At 39.3% G+C, this 24,168-nt stretch overlaps 1 protein-coding gene, 1 long non-coding RNA gene and 1 pseudogene across 9 annotated transcripts in view; 1 reads left to right on the forward strand and 2 right to left on the reverse strand.

Annotated features, from left to right (window-relative positions):
• The first annotated feature begins 9,556 nt into the window (after nt 1-9,556).
• The window catches only part of ABI2 (abl interactor 2), a 139,722-nt gene continuing 125,110 nt past the window's right edge, over nt 9,557-24,168 (forward strand). For all 8 annotated transcript variants that reach the window (XM_039222597.1, XM_039222599.1, XM_039222601.1 and 5 more), the window contains exon 1: nt 9,557-9,891. In XM_039222597.1, coding sequence (XP_039078528.1) covers nt 9,775-9,891 — 117 coding nt within the window. In that variant the 5' untranslated portion in view covers nt 9,557-9,774. The remainder of the gene's footprint in view (nt 9,892-24,168) is intronic.
• Nucleotides 10,405-15,078, reverse strand: LOC120224359. The gene is made up of 3 exons (XR_005526548.1): nt 15,020-15,078; nt 12,585-12,790; nt 10,405-10,763 (listed from the first exon to the last, which is right to left on the reverse strand). It is a non-coding gene; the product is annotated as an uncharacterized LOC120224359 (long non-coding RNA).
• Nucleotides 22,637-22,984, reverse strand: LOC120224358 (annotated as a pseudogene).

A 24,168-nucleotide genomic window follows, 5' to 3' on the forward strand; every position in this document is an offset into this window, starting at 1 on the left:
AAACTGAAGATAAAGCAAAGAAATGGAAACACATTCCATGCTTATAGATTGGAAAAACAAATATTGTTAAAATTTCTATATTACTCAAAGCAATCTACACATTTAATGCAATCCTTATCTAAAAACCAACAGCATTTTTCATAGAGCTAGAACAAACAATCCTGGAATTTATACGGAAGCACAAAAGACTCTGAATAGCCAAGCAACCTTGAAAAAGAAGAGCAAAGCTGGAGGCATCACAATTCTGGACTTGAAGTTATGTCACAAAGCTGTAGTAATCAAAACACTATGGTACTGGCATAAAAATAGACACATAGATCGATGGAACAGAATAGAAAACACAGAAATGAACCTATAATTAATAATCTTCAACAAAGCAGGAAAGAATATCCAATGGGAAAAAGGATGTCTCTTCAGCAAATGGTGCTGGGAAAACCAGACAGCAACATGGAAAACAGTGAAACTGTACCACTTTCTTACACCATACACAAAAATAAATTTAAAATAGGTTAAAGACCTAAATCTGAGACCTGAAACCATAAAAGTCCTAGAAGAGACACAGGCAGTTACTCCTTTAACATTGGCTGTAGCAATTTATTTCTAGATATGTCTCCTGAGACAAGGAAAACAAAAGCAAAAATAAACTATTGGGGCTATACCAGAATAAAAACCTGCACAGTGAAGGAAACAATCAACAAAATGAAAAGGCAACCTATAGAATGGGTGGGTGCCTGGGTGGTGCATTCAGTTAAGTGTCTGACTCTTCGTTTTGGTTAAGGTTATGATTTCACAGCTTTGTGGGTTCAATCTCTGCTTGGGATTCTCTTCTTTCTCTCTCTCTGCCCCTCCCCCACTTGTGCCTTTAAAAAAAAAAAGGCAACCTAAGGAATGGGAGATGTGCCACTGACATATGTGATAAAGGGTTAATATCCAAAATATGTAAAGAACTTATATAACTCAACACTCAAAAAACCAAGTACAAGTAATTCAATTATAAAAGGGCAGAAGGCATGAATAGACATTTTTCAAAAAGACATCCAGATGGCCGATAGCCACATGAAAAGATGCTCACCATCACTTATTATCAGAGAAATGCAAAACCAAACTACAATGATCACCTCATCCTTGGCAGAATGGCTAAAATCAACAACACAGGAAACAATGGTGTTGTGAGATGGCAATGATATGGAGAAAACAGAACACACTTGCTCTATTGGTGGGAATGCAAACTGGTGCAGCTACTCTGGAAAACAGTATGGAGTTTCCTCAGAAAGTTAAAAATAGATCTACCCTATGATCCAGCAATCCCACTACTGGGTATTTACCCAAAAAATACAAAAGCACTAATTTAAAGGGATACATGTACCCCAATATTTATAACAGCATTATCTACAATAGCCGAATTATGGAAACAGCCCAAGTGTCCATCAACTGATGAATAGGTAGGAGCGCCTGGGGGTCTCAGTTGGTTAAGTGTCTGACTTCAGCTCAGGTCATGATCTCACGGTTTGTGAGTTCGAGCCCCGCATCGGGCTCTATGCTGACGGCTAGCTCAGAGCCTGGAGCCTGCTTCAGATTCTGTGTCTCCCTTTCTCTCTGACCCTCCCCTGCTCATGCTGCTTCTCTCTCTCTCTCTCAGAAATAAAACATTTAAAAAATTTTTAAAATGGGTAAAGGAGATGTGGTGTATAGATACATATACGTATACATATACATATACATGTATATAATGGAATATTACCGGGAAAAAGAATGAAATTTTGCCATTTGCAACGACATGGATAGAGCCTGAGAGTATTATGCTAAATGAACTAAGTCAGTCAAAGAAATACCATAAGGGAGGTGTGTGGGTGATGGGTGAAATAGATGATGGGAATTAAAGAGTACACTTCTGATGAGCACTGGGTGATGTATAGAAGTGCTGATTACTATATTGTGCACCTGAAACTAATATTACACTGTAAGCTAACTGGAATTTAAATAAAAACTTAAAATCCTCTGCTTGCATTTCTCCTATGTACTGTGTAATATCTCTTAACAGGAAACATAATTGAATAAAAAGGAATTCTTTTAAATTTCATTGAAATATATATATATTTCTTCACTGAAATATGTATTACATATATAAAACATGTATACATATATATCCAACTTGATATTGCTTGATAAATCATATGGCAGCCAGAAAACTAGTTTTGAGTTTCCCAAGGTAAAAAAGGAAAACATCATGGGGTGTCTGGGTGGCTCAGTCGGTTGTGTCTGACTTCAGCCTAGGTCACGATCTCACAGTTCCTGGGTTCAAGCCCCGCATAGGCCTCTGCGCTGACAGCTTGGAGTCTGGAGTCTGTTTCAGATTCTGTGTCTACCTCTCTCTCTCTCTCTGCCTTTCCCCCATTCACACTATGTCTCTCTCTCTCTCTCTCTCTCTCTCTCTCTCTCTCTCAAAAATAAACATGAAAAAAAGGAAAACATCACAAAAGTATCTTCATGAAGAAGAAAGACATTCTTATTTAATAGTTTCCAAGAATTTAATGTAAAGAAAGGAAAAGAGATAAACATTACAGGAAATATTTTGTGCAGATACGAAACAGCAGGTTTTATTCTTTAGGTGCCGTTGATGCTACTCTTTAACAGATTTTAAAACTGTATGAGAAAATCCATTTACACTAAATACTGATTGATACTCTTAATAATATTAAAGACCCTAAGCTGATAGGTTGATGCCATTTAAAAGAGAGAGAGAGAGGTGCCTGGGTGGCTCAGTTGATTGGGCAGCTGACTCTTGATTTCTGCTCCAGTCACAATCTTGTGGTTTTGTGAGTTCCAGCCCCAAGTCCGACTCTGAGCTGGCAGCATGGACTCTGCTTGGGATTCTCTCTCTCCCTCTGTCTCTGCCCCTCCCCCACTTGCACTGTCTCTCTCTCTCTCAAAATAAATAAATAAACTTAAAAAAAAAGGAAAAGAGACAGAAAATGTCAGGGCAAAGAGTTAATAATTATGGTTAATTAGCATGTCAATGGTGTGCAGAAAGAATCTGAGTGGAAAGTCTGGAGTGAATGCGTATGTCTCACAGATGTAGTAAGACCAGCAACGTAAACAGTTCAGTTAAACATTTAGTCTTTAATTTCTTAAGAAATTAAGAAATCCTTTATTTCTTCATTTAAGGATACAGTTACTAGGATGATATCCATCAGAGGAATTCCACAGATACAGTATATCTTTCCAGCAGAGGAATTTGATGCTTTTTCATCAGTCTTATGACTACAAGGATGAACGTTGAATAATTGTGAATCCTTTAAGGTCCATTCAAAACTGGCCGAATTTAAGGTACAATCATTCCCCCTATCCACAGTTTCACTTTCTGTGGTTTCAGTTACCTGACATCAACTGCAGTCTGGAAGGAGATGCCTATGGCTATGTCACAATGCCTGCCTCATTCACTTCACTTCATCTCATCACATAGGTATCACTTCACATTATCTTTTTTTTTATGTTTTATTTATTTCTGAGAGAGACAGAGAGAGAGAGAGAGACAGCGTGAGCAGGGGAGGGTCAGAGAGAGGGAGATACAGAATCTGAAACAGACTCCAGGCTCTGAGGTGTCAGTACAGAGCCCAGCGCGGGGCTCAAACCCATGAACGGTAAGATTATGACCTGAGCCGAAGTCAGACACTTTACCGACTGAGCTACCCAGGCACCCCTCATTTCACATCATCTTAAGAAGAATGAGTACAGGGGCCCCTGGGTGGCTCAGTCAGTTGGGCATCCGACTTCGGCTTACAGTTCCTGAGTCAAGCCCCATGCCGGGCCCTGTGCTGACAGCTCAGAACCTGGAGCCTGTTTCAGATTCTGTGTCTCCCCCTCTCTCTCTCTGCCCCTCCCCCACTAACCCCCACCTACACTCTGTATCTCTCTCTCAAAAATAAGTGAACAGTAGGGGCACCTGGGTGGCTCAGTCAGTTAGGCATCCGACTTCAGCTCCGGTCATGATCTAACGGTTTGTGGGTTCAAGCCTCATGTCAGACTTTGTGCTGACAGCTCAGGGCCTACAGCCTGCTTCTGATTCTGTGTCTCCCTTTCTCTCTGCCCCTCCCTCTCTTACTGTCTCTTTCTCTCTCTCAAAAATGAATAAACATTTAAAAAACTTAACAAAGTAAACAGTAAAAGAAAAAGAAAAAAGAAGGGTGAGTACAGTATAACAAAATATTTTAAGAGACAGACAACATTCGTATAACTTTTCTTACAGCATAATTGTTCCATTGTTACTTGTTAATATCTTACTGTGCCTAATTTATAAGGTAAACTTTGTCCTAGGTATGTCTGTATATGAGAAAATATAGTTTATGTAGGGCTCAGTATTATTCAAGGTTTCAGGCCACTAGGGGTCTTGGAAAGCATTCCCCATGTAACGGGGGACCATTGTATATTAACAGTAGTCTGAACAACAAAGTGAGGTTTATAAGGGCAAGCCAACAGACTCTCTTTTTCACCTTGACTTGTTCAACATGAGGCTATGATGAACCCAGATCTGTAGATGATATAAAACATGATTATTTATTTCACGAGACGGCAATGAGGATTAAAATTTTGGTCAAAGCCAAGCTATAATTTATTGGTTATAAAGAACCGCAATTTGGGGCACCTGGGTGCCTCAATCTGTTAAGTGTCTAACTCTTGATCTCAACTCAGATCTTGATCTCAGGGTCGTGTGTTTAAGCCCTGTGTTGGGCTCTATGCTGGGGTGAAGCCTATTTAAAAAAGAAAGAAAGAATTGTAATTCAATTTTTAAAAGAATCAACTGTACTTGGTATGAGTGGGTTAATACGTAAAAAATCTAGGAATATTTAATGCTTACTTTGAATCCGTGGGGTGCCTGGGTTAAGCATCTGACTCTTGATTTCGGCTCAGGTCATGATCTTGTGGTTCACGAGTTTGACCCCACATTGGGTTAGCTGCTGTCGATCCTCTGCCCCCTCTCTCTCTGCCTCTCCCCTTTTCTCTCTCTCTCAAAAATAATTTTAAAAATCTATAATGCTTACTTTGAATCAAGCCGATGATAAAATTGCTTTAAAACTGTTACCTTGAGGGGCTCCTGGGCAGCTCAGTTTGTTAAGCACACAACATCAGCTCAGGTTATGATCTCAAGGCTCATGGGTTTGAGCCAAGCCCCACGTTGGGCTCTGTGCTGACAGCTCAGAGCATGGAGTCGGCTTCAGATTCTGTGTCTTCCTCTCTCTCTGCTCCTCCCCTTCTCACACTCTGTCACTTTCTCTCTCAAAACTAAAAAAAACATAGGGGCACCTGGGTGGCTCCGTTGGTTAAGCATCTGACTTCTGCTCAGGTCATGATCTCAGTTTGTGAGTTTGAGCCCAACGTTGGGCTCTGTGCTGACAGGTGTAGCCTGGAGCCTGCTTCGAGTTCTGTAATCTCCCTCTCCCTCTGCCCCTCCACCATTCACACTCTGTCTCTGTCTCTCAAAAATAAACATTAAAAATAAAATATAAAAAAATAAAAAGGTTTTTTTTAAATTTTATTAAAAAATTTTTAAAATGTTGAATTTATTTCTGAGAGAGAGAGATTGAGAGACAGCATGAGCAGGAGAGGGTCAGAGAGAGAGGGAGATAACAGAATCTGAAACAGGCTCCAGGCTCTGGGCTAGCTGTCAGCACAGAGCCCGATGTAGGGCTCGAACCCATGAACTGTGTGTGATATCATGACCTGAGCCGAAGTCGGACGCTCAACCGACTGAGCCACCCAGGCGCCCCTAAAATTTTTTTTATTTTTATTTTTTTTATTTTTTATTTATTTATTTATTTATTTATTTAAATGTTTTATTTATTTCTAGGAGAGAGAGACAGAGAGAGAGAGAGACAGCGTGAGCAGGGGAGGGTCAGAGAGACAGGGAGTCACAGACTGAAACAGGCTCCAGGCTCTGAGCTGGCAGTTAGCACAGAGCCCGACGCGGGGCTTGAACCCACGAACCGCAAGATCATGACCCAAGCGAAAGTCGGATGCTTAACCGACTAAGCCACCCAGGCGCCCCTCTAAAATTTTTTTTAAATGTTACTTTGGGTAGTATTAATAAAAATATTTGCTCTAATTTTGGGAGATAATAGTTTCACTGGACTCTTAGAAAAGTAATCCATGTTCATTTTAGGAAAAAGATGAGCAAAAGAAAAAATCTCTATAATCCCACCATTGAGATAATATATACACACACACGATACATATATTTTTATAGAACTAGTTGTCTTCCTTTTTGCTTAAATTGTTTTGGTGGCAGCCAGTATCTATCTAAATCCTTGGATCCTTAGATTCTGCTGAGTGCTTTTTGTTTTGTTTTTAAGCTTTTATTTTAATTCCAGTTAGTTACACAGTGTTATATTAGTTTTAGGTGTACAATACAGTGTGATTCAACAGTTCCATACATACCTGGTGTTCATCAGGACAAGTGCACTCCTTACTCCCCATCACCTTTTTAATCTACCCCCCCCCACCTCCCCTCCAGTAACCATGAGTTTGTTCTCTATAATTTAAAGAATCTGTTTCTTGGCTTTTTTTCCCTTTGCTCATTTGTTTCCTAAATTCCACACATGAGTAAACTCATATGGTATTTTACTATCACCATTATCTATGTCTATTATCTATTTATTTCTCATACCGTTATCTAGGTCTATTACCACCATTATCTATGTCTGTTATGAATTTGTTTTGTTTCCTAAATTCCACACATGAGTAAAATCATATGGTATTTGTCTTTATCTGATTTATTTCACTTACCATTATCTATGTCATTATCAGGTCTATCTATGTCATTGCAGTTGGCAAGATTTCATTTTTTTTATGTTTTAATAATATCCCATTGGGGGTGTGTGTGTGTGTGTGTGTGTGTATTACATCTTTAATTAATTGATAGACACTGAGTTTGCTTCTATATCTCGCCTATTGTAAATAGGAATATTATCCCTTTAAATTAATGTTTTTGTATTTTTTCAGTACCAGTAGTACGATTACTAGATCTTAGGGTAGTTCTATTTTTAACTTTTTGAGGAAATGCCATCCTGTTTTCCCTAGGGGCTGCACTATTTGGCATGCCTACCAATATTACAAGAGTATTCCTTTTTTCCACATCCTTGCCAACACCTGTTGTTTCTTGTGTTGTTGATTTTAGCCATTCTGAAAAGTATGAGGTGATATCTAATTGTATCTGCCTAGTGTTAAAAGAGCCTTGCTTACTGGTGATTCCCAGCTGCCGGAAATTATAATCATACACCTCGAGGGCCAGAAGGGCCATTTCATCAGTATTACCTGGGCCAGAACTATAAATTGCGTCAGACCAACTGAATCAGAATCTCTGGGGGTGGGGACTAGCAATCCTATTTTTAAAAATTCTTTTTAATGTTTATGTATTTTTGAGCAAGAGAGAGTACGTGCAAGCAAGCACGAGCAGGGGACGGGCAAAGAGAAAAGGCGACAGAGGATCTGAAGTGGGCAATGCGCTGACAGCCCAATGAGGAGCTCAAAATCACAAACCATGAGATCATGACCCGAGCTGAAGTTGGATGTTTAACCAACTGAGCCACCCAGATGCCCCAACAATCCTGTATTTTAATAAGCCCCGAAGGTGATTCCAATCCACACTGAAGTTTCAGAATAACACACCTGAGTTAAAACCTTTCCTTTTTTTTTCAGATAAAGATCCAAAGAGGCTGCCAATTTAAGAAATTATCAGAATATTCAGGCAGTGATTTCTAGGATAACCACCATCCCTCAGGGAGGTCTGTTTTGACTAATTGCTAAGAAGCTTTTGAAAGAATACTAGGTGGAAATAAGTGTAATGGGTAGAGTCTGTTTACCACTCAACTCACCTGGTGGGCTTTTGATCAACAGTTGCCTTTTGATTCACTCAAGTTTAGTCTAAAAGAAAAGTTTTATCCAGTTTGTTTTATTCACTTGATTATTCATATGTATTTTATTCCCTGAAGCAAGTTGATGTGTCATTTAAGTAACTACCCCATGCCATCAGTACTGCTCTCTAGTGAACCCTTGAGAGTGTGACACTACAGCTTTCATTTTTAACAAACTTACACTTAAGTTTGAAAACCACTAATGCAAAATTAGTGGCACCTGGGTGGCTCAGTCAGTTAAGCATTGGAGTCTCCACTTCAGCTCAGGTCACCATCTCACGGTTTATGGGTTCAAGTCCCATGGGCTGTGCTGATAGTCCAGAGTCTGCTTGGGATTCTCTCTTGCCCCTCTCCTGCTCATGCTTTGTCTCTCTCAAAATAAATAAATAAATAAACATAAAAAAATTTTAAAGATGTTTGAAATGGTTAAGAATAAAATAGACTGGACATTTTCAGTATTCTTTAATTTGGGTTCCACATTGAAAATTCAAAATAATTTGATGTGTATATCATACAGCCAATATAATAACACCAGAGATTGCTCCAGAAATTTGGAATGGCATAACATTCAAATGATTTTTTGAGGAAATATAATATAGTTTGCCCATCGTCTGGGGAAAAAAAGGCGGTGGGGGAATCACTAGAAGACATCACAAAAAGAACGAAGGAGACCTGAAATAATGGAGCCTGCTCTAAACTATAAAGGTAGTCAACCTCGACTGACCATAGTATAAATTAAGGTCATAGAGAGCTCAGCAGTTGTCTAAAATTTTAGGGTTTTTTTTAAAATTTTAGGTTTTTTAAAGATTATATTGGGTGGAGTAGTCACAATTTAGGAAAACAAATACAGTATCTGAGGGGAAAGAACAGAATAACCCTGCAAGATCAAAATGATCTACCTTGAATTTCTGTTATTATTTTATCCATGTAACAGCTATGTTAATAAGAAAATTAGCATCAGCAAAACCGTTTTCAGAACTTTGAATACTGGATCTACGAAGGAAAGGCGTGGAAGTTGAACCAGAGAAATGACAGAAAAGGACGTCAGTGAGGAAGCGAATCGTAGAGAGGCAAAGCACAAAAAGCTGAGGTCCCGGCGACAGGGAACTGAGAGCCAAACGGAGACTAACCTGGCCGGGTGGGGGGTTGGGGCAATAGCTTTAGTGGGCAAATAAGCGCAAAAAAGCCCGGGTGCAGAAAATTTGGGATCATGAAACTGAAATTTATTTATCTGTACCAAAGAGGATGGATGAGCTCTAAGAAGAGAAAAATGGAAAGCAAGGCGCACTTAAAGCTGCACGGAACTTTTGTGCGCTATCGTTCAGTCCAATGACCACGGAGTTCGGCCTCAGGTTGAGAATAACGCGGAGGCGAGTCGAAGAGGGCGCGAACGGGGACACAGCAGAGCCGCGTAGCGCGCTCACTCGGACCAACAAAGGCCGCCGGGGACACTTCGCGAACCACGCAACTTGCGGGGGCCGAAGGGTTAACTGCGCGCCCGACTCCCGCGCGCTTCCCGGCCCCCACTCTCGCGGTCGCTAGGAAACGCCGAAAGTGGGGGAGGGGCGGGCGGCGCGGCGGAGGGTGGGAATCTTTTTTCGGGCGCTTGGGGGCGGAGGGAGGGGAGCGCGCGCGTGCGCGCGCCCGGCCGGCCGTCGCCGCGGTGACCGTCCTCGGAGTCCGTCGGCTCGCGCCCCGCCCCCGTTCTGCTGCCCCCTCCCCTGTCGCGCGCGGGGGGTGTTTCTCGCTCCTCCCGAGTTGCCGCCGCCGCGGTCGCCGCTGCTCCTCCTCTCCCAGTCTTGGGTTTCCCAGGCACTGCTGCCGCCGCTACCTCTGCGGTCTGTATGAGGAGGAGGAGGATGTGAAGATGGCGGAGCTGCAGATGCTGCTGGAGGAGGAAATCCCGGGGGGCCGCCGGGCCCTCTTCGACAGTTACACCAATCTGGAACGGGTGGCAGATTACTGCGAGAACAACTACATCCAGGTGTGAAGCATGTCCCGGCCTGGGCGCGTCGGGCCTCTGGCTGGTGGACAGCGCGTGGGGGATCCCCGGGCCGGGGTCCGCGCGCCTGGGGTCGCAGGGCGCGCGGGGCCGGGGCCGCGGCGGAGACCCAGCCCTGCTAAGCCCGCGAGGACGGGGGGAGGGGGAGAGTAGGGTGGGAGCTGGGTCTGGTGAATTGGTGAGAAACCTCCGGCTGAAGGAAATTGTAGCTTTAAAACATTTTAAAAAGCCATGAATCAGTCCTCGGTGTGGTGTGTGTGCCGTGTCCCCTCTTCGGTTCTTCTGCCCTCGGCCGCCCCCGCACTCGGTGCCCGTCAGTGTTCGGGATGGCGGAGGAGGCGGAGAGTGGTTTTTTCTATTTGACAGAATTCTGCTCCCCCATATGGCAAGGGTGTGGGGGGGGGATTGATGGATCACCCCCTCCCCCAAGCTCTGGAGAATTTTTAAGGGGTTATGTTGCTGCAAAGTAAAGTGCCTCAGTTTTACATTCGTGTAAATGCCTCAAAAGACTGGTATTTTTGTTTATTTTTTAGTTTCTAACCGGGGTTACAGGAGAAGAGCAGTTGTCTCTTGTTGGAAGTTATTGCCATTTTCCTCCTTATGGAGAATGGGAAGCAGCATGATAATGAGCACCACCCCCCTCGAAAATCCCGTTAGAATAGTTAATTTTCCTGTGGGAAAAAGAATTGGAAGTATTTTTCAGCAAGGATTAGGAAATGATCCTCATGGTTTAATTTTTCCCGAGATGGTTGGTTTGGCACAGACTCATGGTGGTAACGCTGTGTGTATGTGTATGGAGGTGGGGTGTATTGGGTGAGATGAGATCCAGCTGCGCCTGAATACAGCAGAAGAATCTGTGGATTAAAAAAAAATCCTTCTTTAAACATTATTTGAAAGACTAGGTTAAAACAAACAGTTTGCAAATTCATCGTCTTTTGTTTCTCTGTGGCTTATTCTGGAGTCACAGATTCTACCTCCATTTTTTCCCTTACCATTTAAATTCTCTTGAGATAAAGGTGGAAATGGAGGAAGTGTGTTAAATTATTCTTTCGCTATGGTCTTTTCTTCCCCCTGTTCCCACCTCCATCTCTCCGGGTATCCTTCTTAATATCAGTTATATTGGGAAGCATTCTCTAGTCTTAGAGTAAACTAAAAAAAAAAAAAGGTGTGAGAATTTATAGGTTTATAAATTTTGTAAGGATCACGTGGTTAATCAATGATGTTATTGTGAGACTTTACTAAATTAGGTATATACTTAACTGTATTATCTTGTGGCAACGATTTGTATTGAAGAAGGAACCAAATATAATACAAGGCTTTTCCCTCCAAAGAGGCCATTGAAACTAGTAGGAGCAGAAAAAATGTGTCTTGGTCACATTTTGTGTCAAAGTGTGTCAAATTTGTGACAATCTTGTGTCAAAAATTCATCCAAAAAACACAGTGGTCCATATTTGGAGGGTGCTTTTTAAATAATGAGTGGGATAGAAAAGAGTCCAACATTAAGTTGTTCAGTGTTCAACTGCATGTATTCAGAAGTCTTGTATAGCCTGCCACTTTGTAAAAGGGTTGATGAAACACACCTGGTGTCTACAGAATTTCATAGTGTAGTTAGTAGGAGAGGCTGATCTGTGAGCAAATGAATAATGTAGTGTGTCAGTTTATACTCTGTAAGGAACTGAAGGTGCAAAGAAGGACTGGAGGAAGCTATACTATTCTCAGGGAATTCACAATCTCTAGGAGAGGCAAATCTAAAGGACTGAAGTGCTAATTCTATTTTTTTTTAATTTTTTTTTAATGTTTTATTTATTTCTAGGAGAGAGAGACAAGCATGAGCAGCGGAGGCTCAGAGAGAGGGAGTCACAGACTGAAACAGGCTCCAGGCTCTGAGCTGGCAGTCAGCACAGAGCCCGACGCGGGGCTCGAACCCATGAACCGCGTGATTATGACCTAAGCGAAAGTCGGACGCTTAACCGACTAAGCCACCCAGGCGCCCCAGAAGTGCTAATTCTATTGACTGCAGCATATTATGGGAGTTATAGGTCAGAAGAGAAATTAAAAATGGAAGATGAAAATGGAAGAGTGGGTAGCAGTTATTACCAGTGGTAAAAAATAAGAAACAGATTTGTCTCTCTTTGGAACATAATTTTTATTATAATTTGAAGGTATAGTTTTTCTTAGATTACAATTGATACGTAAAGGTAAAGTACGTGGATTAATAAAACTGAGAGGTTGGGGCGCCTGGGTGGTTCAGTTGGTTGGGCGTCCGACTTCAACTCAGGTCATGATCTCACAGCTTATGGGTTCGAGCCCCGCATTGGGCTCCGTGCTGACAGCTCAGAGCCTGGAGCCTGCTTCACATTCTGTGTCTCCCTCTTCTCCGACCCTCCTCTGCTCATGTGCGCGCTCTCTCTCTCTCTCTCTCTCTCTCTCTCTCTCAGAAATAAAACATTTAATAAAAACCGAGAGGATAAAGGGATTAAGGATTGTCATCTTTTTAAATATACCATGTTTTTAGTTGAGAGAAGAACATTGCTGTCACCATTATCTGTTTTAGCAATAAGACTAATAATTTGGTGTGGTGTTTTTTTAAAATGCATAGTATAGCTATTGATGGATTTAAAAATACTTTTTCAGTTTAGCATCTAAAATAGATTTTACACATTATTAGATTTTACCTCTTAGGTTATCATCTGTTTCATGTGGGTATAACATTGCTGTTTTTCTCTTGCCAGATGACAGCTCTTGCATGATTGCTTGTAGTAAAGTTGATAAATAGAATATGCTGATAGTGGATTTGCTGACCTCGCTGTACATTTGACCCTACTGGCTCACCTTGTGACCAAAGAACTGACCAGCAGGGGTTTTGATGCTGCCTCTGACCCTGTAGAAAATGAAAATTAATTGGTTGTATATGTTTACATAGTCAGTTTAGCCTTGTTTTAGCATCATGCCCTAATGACTCTCTCACGTTAACTAACCCAATATTCACTTTATTTTGGAGAAATGTAATTTTTGCCCGTAAGTAGAAAAAGATATGCTGATCATGTCTAACAAAGGGTAAGGGTCTTTGTTCAGTGTTCTTTAGTAGCTGGTTTTAAGCATAGGAATATCCACATAACTAAGAATTAAGAATACTCTGTGGATTATATTTAGTGTGGAAATTGAGCAAAGGAAGAAAAATGATTTTGCTGTTCTTGTGGAAACAACTGTATGGTGTTTAAATTGTTTCTAATAAAAATATCTTTCAGATATATTATCAGCATTAGGAGTGACCAGATACACCTGTATTAACACAGTCTGTAGGTAGAACAGTGTTGTAGGTAGTGGTTTTCCAGGATACTAATGCAGTTAATGTTAGAAAGTTAAAAGTCATCTTCAGTAAAAATTTAGATAGTTTTGTTTTATATTTCACACTCTAGAAAAAGTGATAGTAAAAATATTTTTCTAAAATGTGATGATAAGGGGCACCTGGGTGGCTCATTCCCCCCACGCATCTGACTCTTGATTTCGTCTCAGGTCATGATCTCACAGTTTTGAGATTTCGACCCTTTGTCAGGCTCTTTGCTGATAGCGAAGGAGCCTGATTGTGATTCTCTCTCTCTCCTCCTCTGTCTCTTTCTACTGCTCCCTCACTCACACTCCCTCAGTCTCAAAATGAACTTAAAAACAATTTTTTTAATGTGATGAAAAAAATTACGACTAAAATTTGCTGCGATTTCCTGACTGATTTTATTTCTTGTCTGTAAAAAAAGACTTAGTATTTAAGAACTTTTTTAAAGACACATGTAGGACCTATGTTCTTTTTTTATTTATTAATAGAAACATCAGTACCTAATTTAAAAAGTTTCCAGAAATTTTAAACAGTATTTTGATCGACTTGGAATCTACATTTTTACAAATAGAAGAATATTATTTTATTATTATTTTTTAATGTGTATTTATTTTTGAAAGAGAGAAAGCAGGAGTGGAAGAGGGACAGAGAAAGAGGGAGACACAGAATTTGAAGCAGGCTCCAGGCTCTGAGCTGTCGGCCTATGACTCAAGTTGGGGCTTCAACTCCCCAACTGTGAGATCATGAGCTGAAGCTGGACGTTTAACTGACTGAGCCACCCAAGCGCTCCTGAAGAGTTTTGTAAAAATATGAGTTGCTTTAATGTTTTGGTAGATGAAATAAATTTATAGTTGTTACTTTCCTAGGGTAAATCTGAAAAACCAACTAATTATTTACAATTTTCCTTTTGTTAGATAAAATACTTATTGCTTTTTAAGATACATAGTAAAATCCCATTGTCTATTATTTGGAGTAAGAGCAAAATCATCCAGTAACATGGTTTTGCTCAGAATAACAGAAATTAAAAGTATACCTTAAGGGGTGCCTGCTGATTGGCTCAGTCCATGAAGCATGCAACTCTTGATCTCAGGGTCATGAATTTAGGCCCCATGTTGGGTATAGAGCTTACTTGAAAAAATAATAAAAAGTACTTTATAAAAAAATTTTTTTAAATGTAACTTAAATTTTATCTGAAGTACATATTTTTTTTGCTTTTCAGTAATAGAGATGTCATTAGTAGCTTCTGGTTTTTGTCCTTTTTTTTTAAACACTTTTTTTTTTTAAGTTTCTTTATTTTGAGAGAGTGAGAGAATGTGTGTTCTGGGAGGAGTGGAGAGGAAAGGAGAGAGAATCCCAAGCAGGCTCCATGCTGTCAGCGCAGAGCCCAACTTGTGGCACCATCCCATGAACCATCCCATGAACTGTAAGATCATGACCTGAGCTGAAATCGGGAGTCTGATGCTTAGCCAACTGAGCCACGCAGCTGCCTCGTTGTTTGTCTTTATAAAAAAGAATACTCCCAGAATTCATAAAAAATTGCATGAAAAGTTTATAAGGAGTTAGAATAAAACCTTGGTTTGCCAGCATAATTTGTTCTGGAAACATGCTTGTAATCCAAAGCACTTGTATATAAAAGTGAAATTCCCTATAAGAAATAATTGAAACTCAGATGGTTTGTTCTGCAACCCAAATATATTCATGTAAAAATGATTACAGTACTGTAATATAATACAAAATAACAAAATAAAATATAAAGAAAACAAATTAACCTATACTTACCTTTGAAAACCTTCCTGGCTGGCATGAGGGAAACGAGAGAGGAGGGAAGAGAGGAGGGTTGCCGTGTAACAGAATCACTAACGGAACCTATTGGCTCAATGGAGTCTCTTTCTCTTCATGCAACTTTTACATGGAACTTATCCAATGACACTTGCTTTTGCCTCCTTTTGAAGATTTCGAGGAAATGTGACATTGCATTGATGATCACCCACAATCCCACAGCGAGAGAGAAAGAGAAGAAGCATTGGCTCAGTTGAGATCATGTGACATTCGGCATCACATACTACTCAGATTGCAAGACATCACTCATTTATCAAGTTAAAATTTATTAGAAATATTTGCTCATCTTGTGGAACACAGAATAAGTTACTTGCAATCCAAGGTTTTATTGTAACTAAAACAATATAAAGATTTACTAAATGTACTAAATTGTAATTACTAAAACAATATAAAAATTTAAAATTCTTATTTAATAAAAACTTAGAGTACATGTTCACTGTTGATAAATTATTAGAAAAATTATTAAGGAAGAAACTTAAAATTGCCTAGTCATTTTGAATATACATCTGGGATTTATATATATACTGGATTTATACTATTAAGTCTTTTTGATATATACAACTATATATCAAAAATGGGTTCCTATTATATATATCTCTCTACCTTGCTTTTAAAAGAAACTTACTATTTTTTTAAAGATTTTATTTTTAAGTAATCTCTACACTCAACATGGGGTTCAAAATCACAACACCAAGATCAAGAGTCTTCTGTTCTACACACTGACCCAGCCAGGTGTCCCTAAAAGGCAACTTTTAATTGTGTTAAATTTGAGTTTGTATTTTACAGACGTCACAGAGTATTCAGAAAAGAGATTTATCTTTGTGTGCTTGAGTTCTGTTTGTTCTCACAAATAGACAAATAGAGGAATCTTTTTTTTTTTTTTTTTTTTTTTAAATTTCTGAGAGAGAGAGAGAGAGACAGCTTGAGCAGGGGAGGGTCAGAGAAAGAGGGAGACACAGAATCTGAAGTAGGCTCTGAGCTGGCAGTCAGCATGGAGCCCGTTGTGGGGCTCAAACCCACAAGAACTGTGAGATCATGACCTGAGCCAAAGTCGGACACTTAACCGACTGAGCCACCCAGGCACCCCACAGATGGAGGAATCTTAAAGGCACCTTGTGTGAAGAAGGAGAAAGTCATTTGACAGTAGATATTTGAGGACCAGTATTTACATCTTTCCCTGTGATGTTTGCCTTTTACCTCCACAGACAAGAGCTGACCACGTAAGTGGACATCAGACTGGGAGACTGTATTTCCCTTGATTGAGGTGACTTAATGTATCAGGATTTGACAAGATATATCATCCTCAGAGAGCTCATCTTGACTTCCTAGTAGAGATATTTGGTAATTGGATTTTTAGTGACAACCCAGTCATTATCAAGACTTTTAAGGGGCACCAAAAAAAAAAAAAAAGACTTTTAAGGGGCACCTAGGTGGCTCAGTTGGTTAAATATCTGATCTCATAGTTTGTGAGTTGAATCCCTGTGTTGGGCTCTGTGCTAACAGCGTGCTTTGGATTCTGGATCTCCCTCTTTCTCTGCCCCTGCTTGGGCTCACTTGCGTGCGTGCTCTCTCTCGCTCGCTCTCTCTCTCAAAAATAAATATTAAAAAAAACCCAAAAAATCTTTAGGGTCACCTGGGTGGCTCAGTTGGTTAAGTGTCTGAATTCAGCACAGGTCATGATCCTGTGCTTTGAGGGTTCGAGCTCCACGTCGGGCTTTGTGTTGATGGCCTGGGCCATGGAGCCTGCTATAGATTCTTTGTCTCCCTTTCTCTCTGCCCCTCCCCTGCTTAAAGTCTGTCTCCCCAAAATAAATATTATAAAAAAGACCTGTGGTAAAATTATAAGCACAGACTAAATTATATTCTGAGACCCTTACTCTTTATAATGAAAACATTTATTTATTTATTTTAAAGGTTTTATTTCTGAGAGAGAGAGAGAGAGCAGGGGAGGGTCAGGGAGAAGGAGATACAGAATCTGAAACAGGCTCCAGGCTCTGAGCTGTCAGCACAGAGCCCAACGCAGGGCTCGAACCCATGAACTGTGAGATCATGACCTGAGCCGAAGTCAGACGCTTAACTGACTGAGCCACCCACACACCCCAATGAAAACATTTTAAATTTAATCTTTAATTTTTAAAATAATTTTGTCATCTGTGCACTTTCTAACCCTTCCTCTTCAAGGTACTTAATTGTCCTCTTAATTCCCTTTATTGGTCCCAGGACTGAGACTGCATTTCCTTTTGACATACCTTGAAGAGCTTTTTGGTATGAAATTACCCTTTACTCAGGCAGTTCATAAACTTTCCTTTGCTTTGTCTTCTTCCTGTGGCATGATTAATGTTTGAGTATGTGGTAGGCTTGCTTTATTCAGGGTCATCTTTCCTCTCCCAGAGAATAGTTTATAACCAAATTGGTCAAAAATCAGTTGACTGTATGTATGTGGGTCTGCTTTGGATTCTGTTCTGTTCCTTTGATCTTTGTATTTATCCTTTATATAGGCTGCTATAGCTTTATACTAAGTCTTGAAGTTAAGTATGAATCTTTTACTTTGTTCTTTGTCAGAATTGTTTTGGCTATTCTAGGTCCCTTTCTTTTTTATTTTTAATTTATGTTTTAGAATCAGCTTGTTAATTTCTGCAATGCTGCTGGAATTTTAAATGGAATTGCACTGAATCTGTAGATCATTTTGGGACAAACCAAAACTTTGACAGTACTGGGTCTCCCATTCTATAGACTTGGTATTTCTATTTATTTAGGTCATTTTTGATTTCTCCTATCATTTTAGTCCTTATAATACATATTTTGCATATACATTGTTACATTTGTTCCTAAATTTTTCATGATTTTTTGTGATATAGTAAATAGTACTGTTATTAAAATTTTCAGTTTCCAGTTGTCCATTAGCAGTGTACAGAAGCACTGTAAATGTGACTCTTGATCTCAGGGTTGTGAATGTATATACAATTTACCTTTGTATACTGATCTTTTCTCCTATGACCTTGCTAAACTTCTGTATTAAACATAGTAATTTTTGTTGAAGATTCTTTCTTTTCCTAATGTAGATAATCATGTCATCAAATAAAAGCAGTTTTATTTATTCCTTTCTAATCTTTCTTTTATTTCCATTTTTGCCTCTTGTGTCACCAGCTAGGACCTCCAGCATGATGTTGAATAGGAATGGTGAGAGTCTGTGTCCTTCACTTGTTCTCAATCTTAGAAAACAGCAAATCTTTCACTGTTAGGGATGAAGTTAGCTATAGGATTTTTTGTGGATTCCCTTTGTCAAATGGGGGAAGTTCTCTTTTATTCTTAGTTTGCTGAGAAGATTAAAGCAATTTTTTTAATGTTTGTTTATTTTTGGTAGAGAAAGAGACAGAGCATGAGCAGGGGAGGGGCAGAGAAAGAGGGAGACACAGAATCGGAATCAGGTTCCAGCATCTGAGCTGTCAACACAGAGCCCATCGTGGAGCTCAAACTCATGAACTGTAAGATCATGACCAGAGCTGAAGTTGGATGCTTAACCAATTGAGCCACCCAGGCACCCTGAGAAAATTTGTTTTAAAACCTGAACGGGTATTATATTTTTGTTGTATGTGTTTTTCCACATCTAATAAGATGTTCATTTTACTTTGCCTGTTGATAAGGTTAATTGTTTGATTGCAAGGTGTATATTTTTTTAAATTATACTTATAGGAAGTTTGATTTAGTGAAGTAATATGCATTTTGAATTATAGAATAGTTTTTTTTATAAGAAATGGATTTATATTAATGTCTATACATTTTGCACATATATTGTTACATTTATCCCTAATTTTTTCATGATTTTTTTGTGCTATAGTATATGGTACTGTCTTAAAAATTTTCAGTTTCCAGTTGTTCATTGCTACAGGAAGCAAGATTGGCAAAACTGGTATACATTGGGAGTGCCTGGGTGGCTCAGTCGGTTAAGTGTGTGACTCTTGATTTCTGCCCAGGTCGTGATCTCACAGTTCATGAGATTAAGCCCTGCATCCAGCTCTGTGTTGACAGTGCAGAGTCTGCTTGGAATTCTGTCTCCCTCTCTATCTGCTCCTTTCCTACTTGCTCTCTATCTCTCTCTCAAAACTGAATAAATAAATATGAAAAAAAAACCTAGTATACATCGTATATCAACTTCAGTTTATGTAATCTGCTATGTGCTGTATTTGTGTGTGCAAAAGAACTGTTTATAAAAGCTTACAGCATTATTATTTAGAAACCTTCAATTTCTCTTCATATTGAGATCACTAAAAGCATTATGAAAAAACAATATGATATAGGTTAGTTACATAGTAATTTTGTGAATTAAGTACTATATATGTATTAAAGATAATTTTAATTGTAGTGGCTCTGTGACTGGGAAGTTATTTAACCACTTTGTCTCAGTCTTCTTGTCTGTAAGATGGTACAATTATACCAGCTACTTCATAGGGTAGTTTTTTGAAGATTAAGTAAGTTAACATAGCTAAAACAATAGATGTTTAATCAAATCTAGGACTGTCAATTTTTAAGATACACTGTTGTTTTATGTGCCACTAAATTATTGAATGCTGCCTCTTAAATGCTTAAAATATTGTCACTTAACTGACACAATGCATTTCAATTTCAGTTATGCTAAAATATGAAAAAATGTTCATCTTACAAACAATGAAATATGCTGTGTGTTAGCTTTTCTATAATCATTAATGTTACTGAAGACTTACATATTTTAATTTGCATCTTTTAGTCTGCTCTTTTGTGGTATGTCTGTAACTGGTCACTTTTTTTAAATTTTATTTTTTTTAATTAATTAATTTATTTATTTTATTTATATCTAGGAGAGAGAGACAGCGTGAGCAGGGGAGGGTCAGAGAGAGAGGGAGTTACAGACTGAAACAGGCTCCAGGCTCTGAGCTGGCAGTCAGCACAGAGCCCAAGGCGGGGCTCGAACCCATGAACCGCGAGATCATGACCTAAGCGAAAGTCGGACGCCTAACCGACTAAGCCACCCAGGCGCCCCTAAAATTTATTTATTTTTGAGGAGCAGCGAGAGAGGGAGACACAGAATCTGAAGCAGGCTTCAGACTCTGAGCTGTCAGCACAGAGCTTGATGTGGGGTTGGAACTCACCACGAGATAATGACCTGAGCCGAAATCAGACACTTAACTGACTGAGTTACCCAGGCACCCTTGTTCACTTTTTTAATTTAAAGATTTTTGATTGGATGAGATCTGATTGTATTTGAGGTTCAAAGATGCCTGCTTGGTGGTGCTAGAATTTCTTGCATCCTTATTTCACATGTCATTTTTATTTTTGATTATTTTAAAATGTTTTCAGATTTTTAAAATAATCTCTATACTCAACATAGGGCTCAAACTCACAACCCCAAGATCAAGAGTCACGTACTCCACTAACTGAACCAGGGAGGCTCACATGTCCTGTTTAACTGTAACTGAATGATGGCAGTATTTTTTCTTGCTAAACAAAATTTCACAGCTTTGCAACTGAAATATATTATGTAAAGTTGTAGTTCACATTCACAGACACAGAGATAGTTGTATTTTAATTTCCTAGAAATAGTGATATATTAATTATGGCTCTGGATTCAAGGGCTTTATCCCAAAACTGAATTGCTTTAGAGTATTTCTTTTTATACCTCATGCCCTCTTTTGATAAATATAAAAATCAACCTACTTTCTTTCTCTTATATCCATTTTATGGTTCTTTGTTAATTTAGGGTATAACCAAAATAACTTCCAGCTTTTCCAGCATTATGGAGAAAATGAGAAGAGTCAGGCTTTTTATTTTTATTTTTTAAGCTTATTTATTTATTTGGGGGGCAAGGGGCAGAGAGAGAGGGAGAGAGGGAGAGAATCCCAAGCAGGCTCCGCACTGTCAGCACGGAACCCACCCAGGGCTCAAACTGACAAATCATGAGTTCATGACCCTAGCCAAAATCAAGAGTTAGACGCTTAACCAACTAAGCCACCGATGCACTCCATAGATGAGTTAGCCCTTCTAGAGTTTATATCAGGTACAAATTTGGCACAGTTCAGAGGTTCAGAGAGTAGTCTTCAGGTCATATGTGACCAAATATTGTATTATCATTTAATTTATGACTGCTGTAACTCCTATTTTGAATTGTGTATATAAGGATGTTTATTTATGGTGCTAAGACATTTGTTTAACTTGACATGATACCTTCTGAGTATATAACTTTCTAGTCCTATGGCATTGTTTTCAAACTCTGAAGGAGATTTTGTTATAATACAAACAATCTGATTCTACATAGTGTTCTTAATTTCTAAACATTCAAACTATTGTATTTACATTAATTTTCTGTTGCTATTGTAACAAATTACCACAAATTTAGCAGTTTAAAATAACACAAACTTATCATTTTATAATTCCAGAGGTCATAAGTCTGCAATAGGCCACAAAATTGCATTCTTTCTGGAGGCTCTTGGGAAGAATCGGTTTCCTTGCTTTTTCCAGCTTTCAGAGGCTACCTGCATTTCTTAGCTCATGAACTTCTTTCATATTCCAAGCCAGCAGTGGCATCACTGCAACCTCAGCTTCTGTTTTCACATATCTGCCTCTTTGCTTCCATCTTCACATTCCCCTTTTTCCTGATTCTGTTGTCATATTTTCTTCTCTGACTCTGACCCTCTGCCTCCCTTGATAAAGACTCATGTGATTATATGTTGGGCCCACTCTGATAATCTTCCCATCTCAGGATCATTATCATACCTCCAGAATCCCTTTTGCCATGTAAGGTAGCATATTCACAGGTTCCAGGGATTAGGATGTGGTCATTTGGGGTGGGGGGAGGCACTATTCAGTTATAATATTTGAACGTAGCTTTTCCTTCCTGTGTCAGTAATTGGCAACTTTAACCCCTTGATACCTCAGCCCCAAACCTTGGTACTATCCTTGACTCTATCTTTTGCATTGGATAACAAATGGGTCTATCTTTACATATCTGGATCTGACTACTACACCCCTCCTGCTACCAACCTGGACCAAGCCATGATTATCCCTCAGTAAGATTATAGCAAAAACCAGAGTGATCTTTTTTAAAAATCTAAGACAGATCATGTTCTGTTCAAAATACTCAGAAACTTCCCATCTCATTTAGTATAAGAACTAGAAATAAACATTGCCTACAAGTCACAGATCATCTAGCTTTCTAGTCTTGAATCCTCTCCTAATGTAATTCCTCTTCTTTCTTTTGCTTACTCTATTCCAACCACATTGGCCTCTTTTTCTCTTCTTTTTAATGTTTTATTTACTTTTGAGAAAGAGAGCAGGAGTGGAAGAGGGGCAGGGGGAGGGGACAGAGGCTCTGAAGTGGGTTCTGTGCAGACAGCAGCAAGCCCGATGTGGGGTTCAGACTCATCAATCATGACCTGAGCTGAAGTGGGATGCTTAGCCGACTGAGCTACCCAGCTGCCCCAGCCTCATTTCCTTGAACATAACAGGCATAATTCTACTTCTAAACTTTTTTTTTTTTTTTTAACAAGCTTTGGCCATTTTTATTAAAGAAAAATTTTGCATGATTCACTTTTCACTATTCTGTGCTGTCGTGCTTCTAATGCTATCAGAATCACTTGGATCACTGATAGCTAGTGTGCATACTCTGTAGTGTTTCCCACATGCTGTGTCCAGTTCAATATTATTGACACTGTAGTGATGGACATTAGTTTTGGCCAATATGTCGTAGTGTTCTGTTACAGATTTTCTCAAGGCTGACCAGTTGTTGGTGAGGATGACCAATTTTACTTTGCCGTGTCTCATCATTTTCAGAGTATGCTTCTATCCCAGCACATACTTTGCACTTTTCATTATGAGCTAAAGCCTAGAGTACATCAACTCTAGCAACTTTTTCATCTTCTTTGTGGTCACCATCTTCCTGCCTTTGGTGCAGGATGGCCCCAACTAAGAGCAGCTTCTAGGGTTGCTGGGTGCGAGAAAGGTACCCCAAGACTTTTTTAGTTTGCATTTACTGTGCCCTCTACCAGGAGTATTCATCCCCCAGATATTTGTATCACTGGATCTTTTACCTTTTTCATGCTTGATCAGGTGTCAACCTTTTACATTTTTTTAACTTAAAAAAACTTAAAAATTATTTTTTAATTTTAGTGTGATTAACATAGTGTTGTTTTAGTTTTAGATGTATAGTGATTGAATAATTCTATACGTTACTCACTGTTTTCTTTTTTTTAAATTTTTTAATGTTTTATTTATTTCTAAGTGTATTCTTTTTTTTTTTTTTAATATTTTTATTTATTTCTAGGAGAGAGAGAGAGAGACAATGTGAGCAGGGGAGGGTCAGAGAGAGAGGGAGACACAGACTCTGAAATAGGCTCCAGGCTCTGAGCTGGCAGTCAGCACAGAGCCTGACGTGGGGCTCGAACCCACGAACCGTGAGAACATGACCTAAGCGAAAGTCGGACGCTTAACCGACTAAGCCACCCAAGCGCCCCTAAGTGTATTCTTAATCCTCTTCGCCTTTTTCACCTGACCATCCTCCTGGTAACCATCAGTTCATTCTCAGTACTTAAGAATTTAAGTTTTTTTGTTTGCCTTGTTTTTCTTTTTTCATTTGCTTCGTTTCTTAAATTCACATTTAAATTAGTGAATTTCACCTCTGAGTGAAATTGTATCATACTTGTCTTTCTTTACTTATTTCACTTAGCATTATACCATTTAACTCCATCCATATTGTTGCAAATAGCAAGATTTCTCCTTTTTGTGTCTGAGTATTATTTTATTGAACATAAATACCACATCTTCTCTTTTAAAAATTTTTTTCTAATGTTTTTATTTATTTTTGAGAGACAGAGCATGGGTGGGGGAGGAGCAGAGAGAGAGGGAGACACAGAATCTGAAGCAGGCTCCAGGCTCTGAGCTGTCAGCACAGAGCCTGATCTGGGGCTTGAACTCATGAACCGTGAGATCATGACCTGAGCCACCCAGGTGCCCCTCTTTTTTTTGTTTTCTTTCTTTTAGTTGAGTTCTATGCCCAATGTGGGTATAGATCAAGGGTTGCATGCTCTGTTGACTGAGCTGGCAAGGTGCCCCATATCATG

The sequence above is a fragment of the Hyaena hyaena genome, unplaced genomic scaffold (assembly GCF_003009895.1).
Source record: "Hyaena hyaena isolate Hyena2069 unplaced genomic scaffold, ASM300989v1 scaffold_1166, whole genome shotgun sequence".
Taxonomy (NCBI): domain Eukaryota; kingdom Metazoa; phylum Chordata; class Mammalia; order Carnivora; family Hyaenidae; genus Hyaena; species Hyaena hyaena.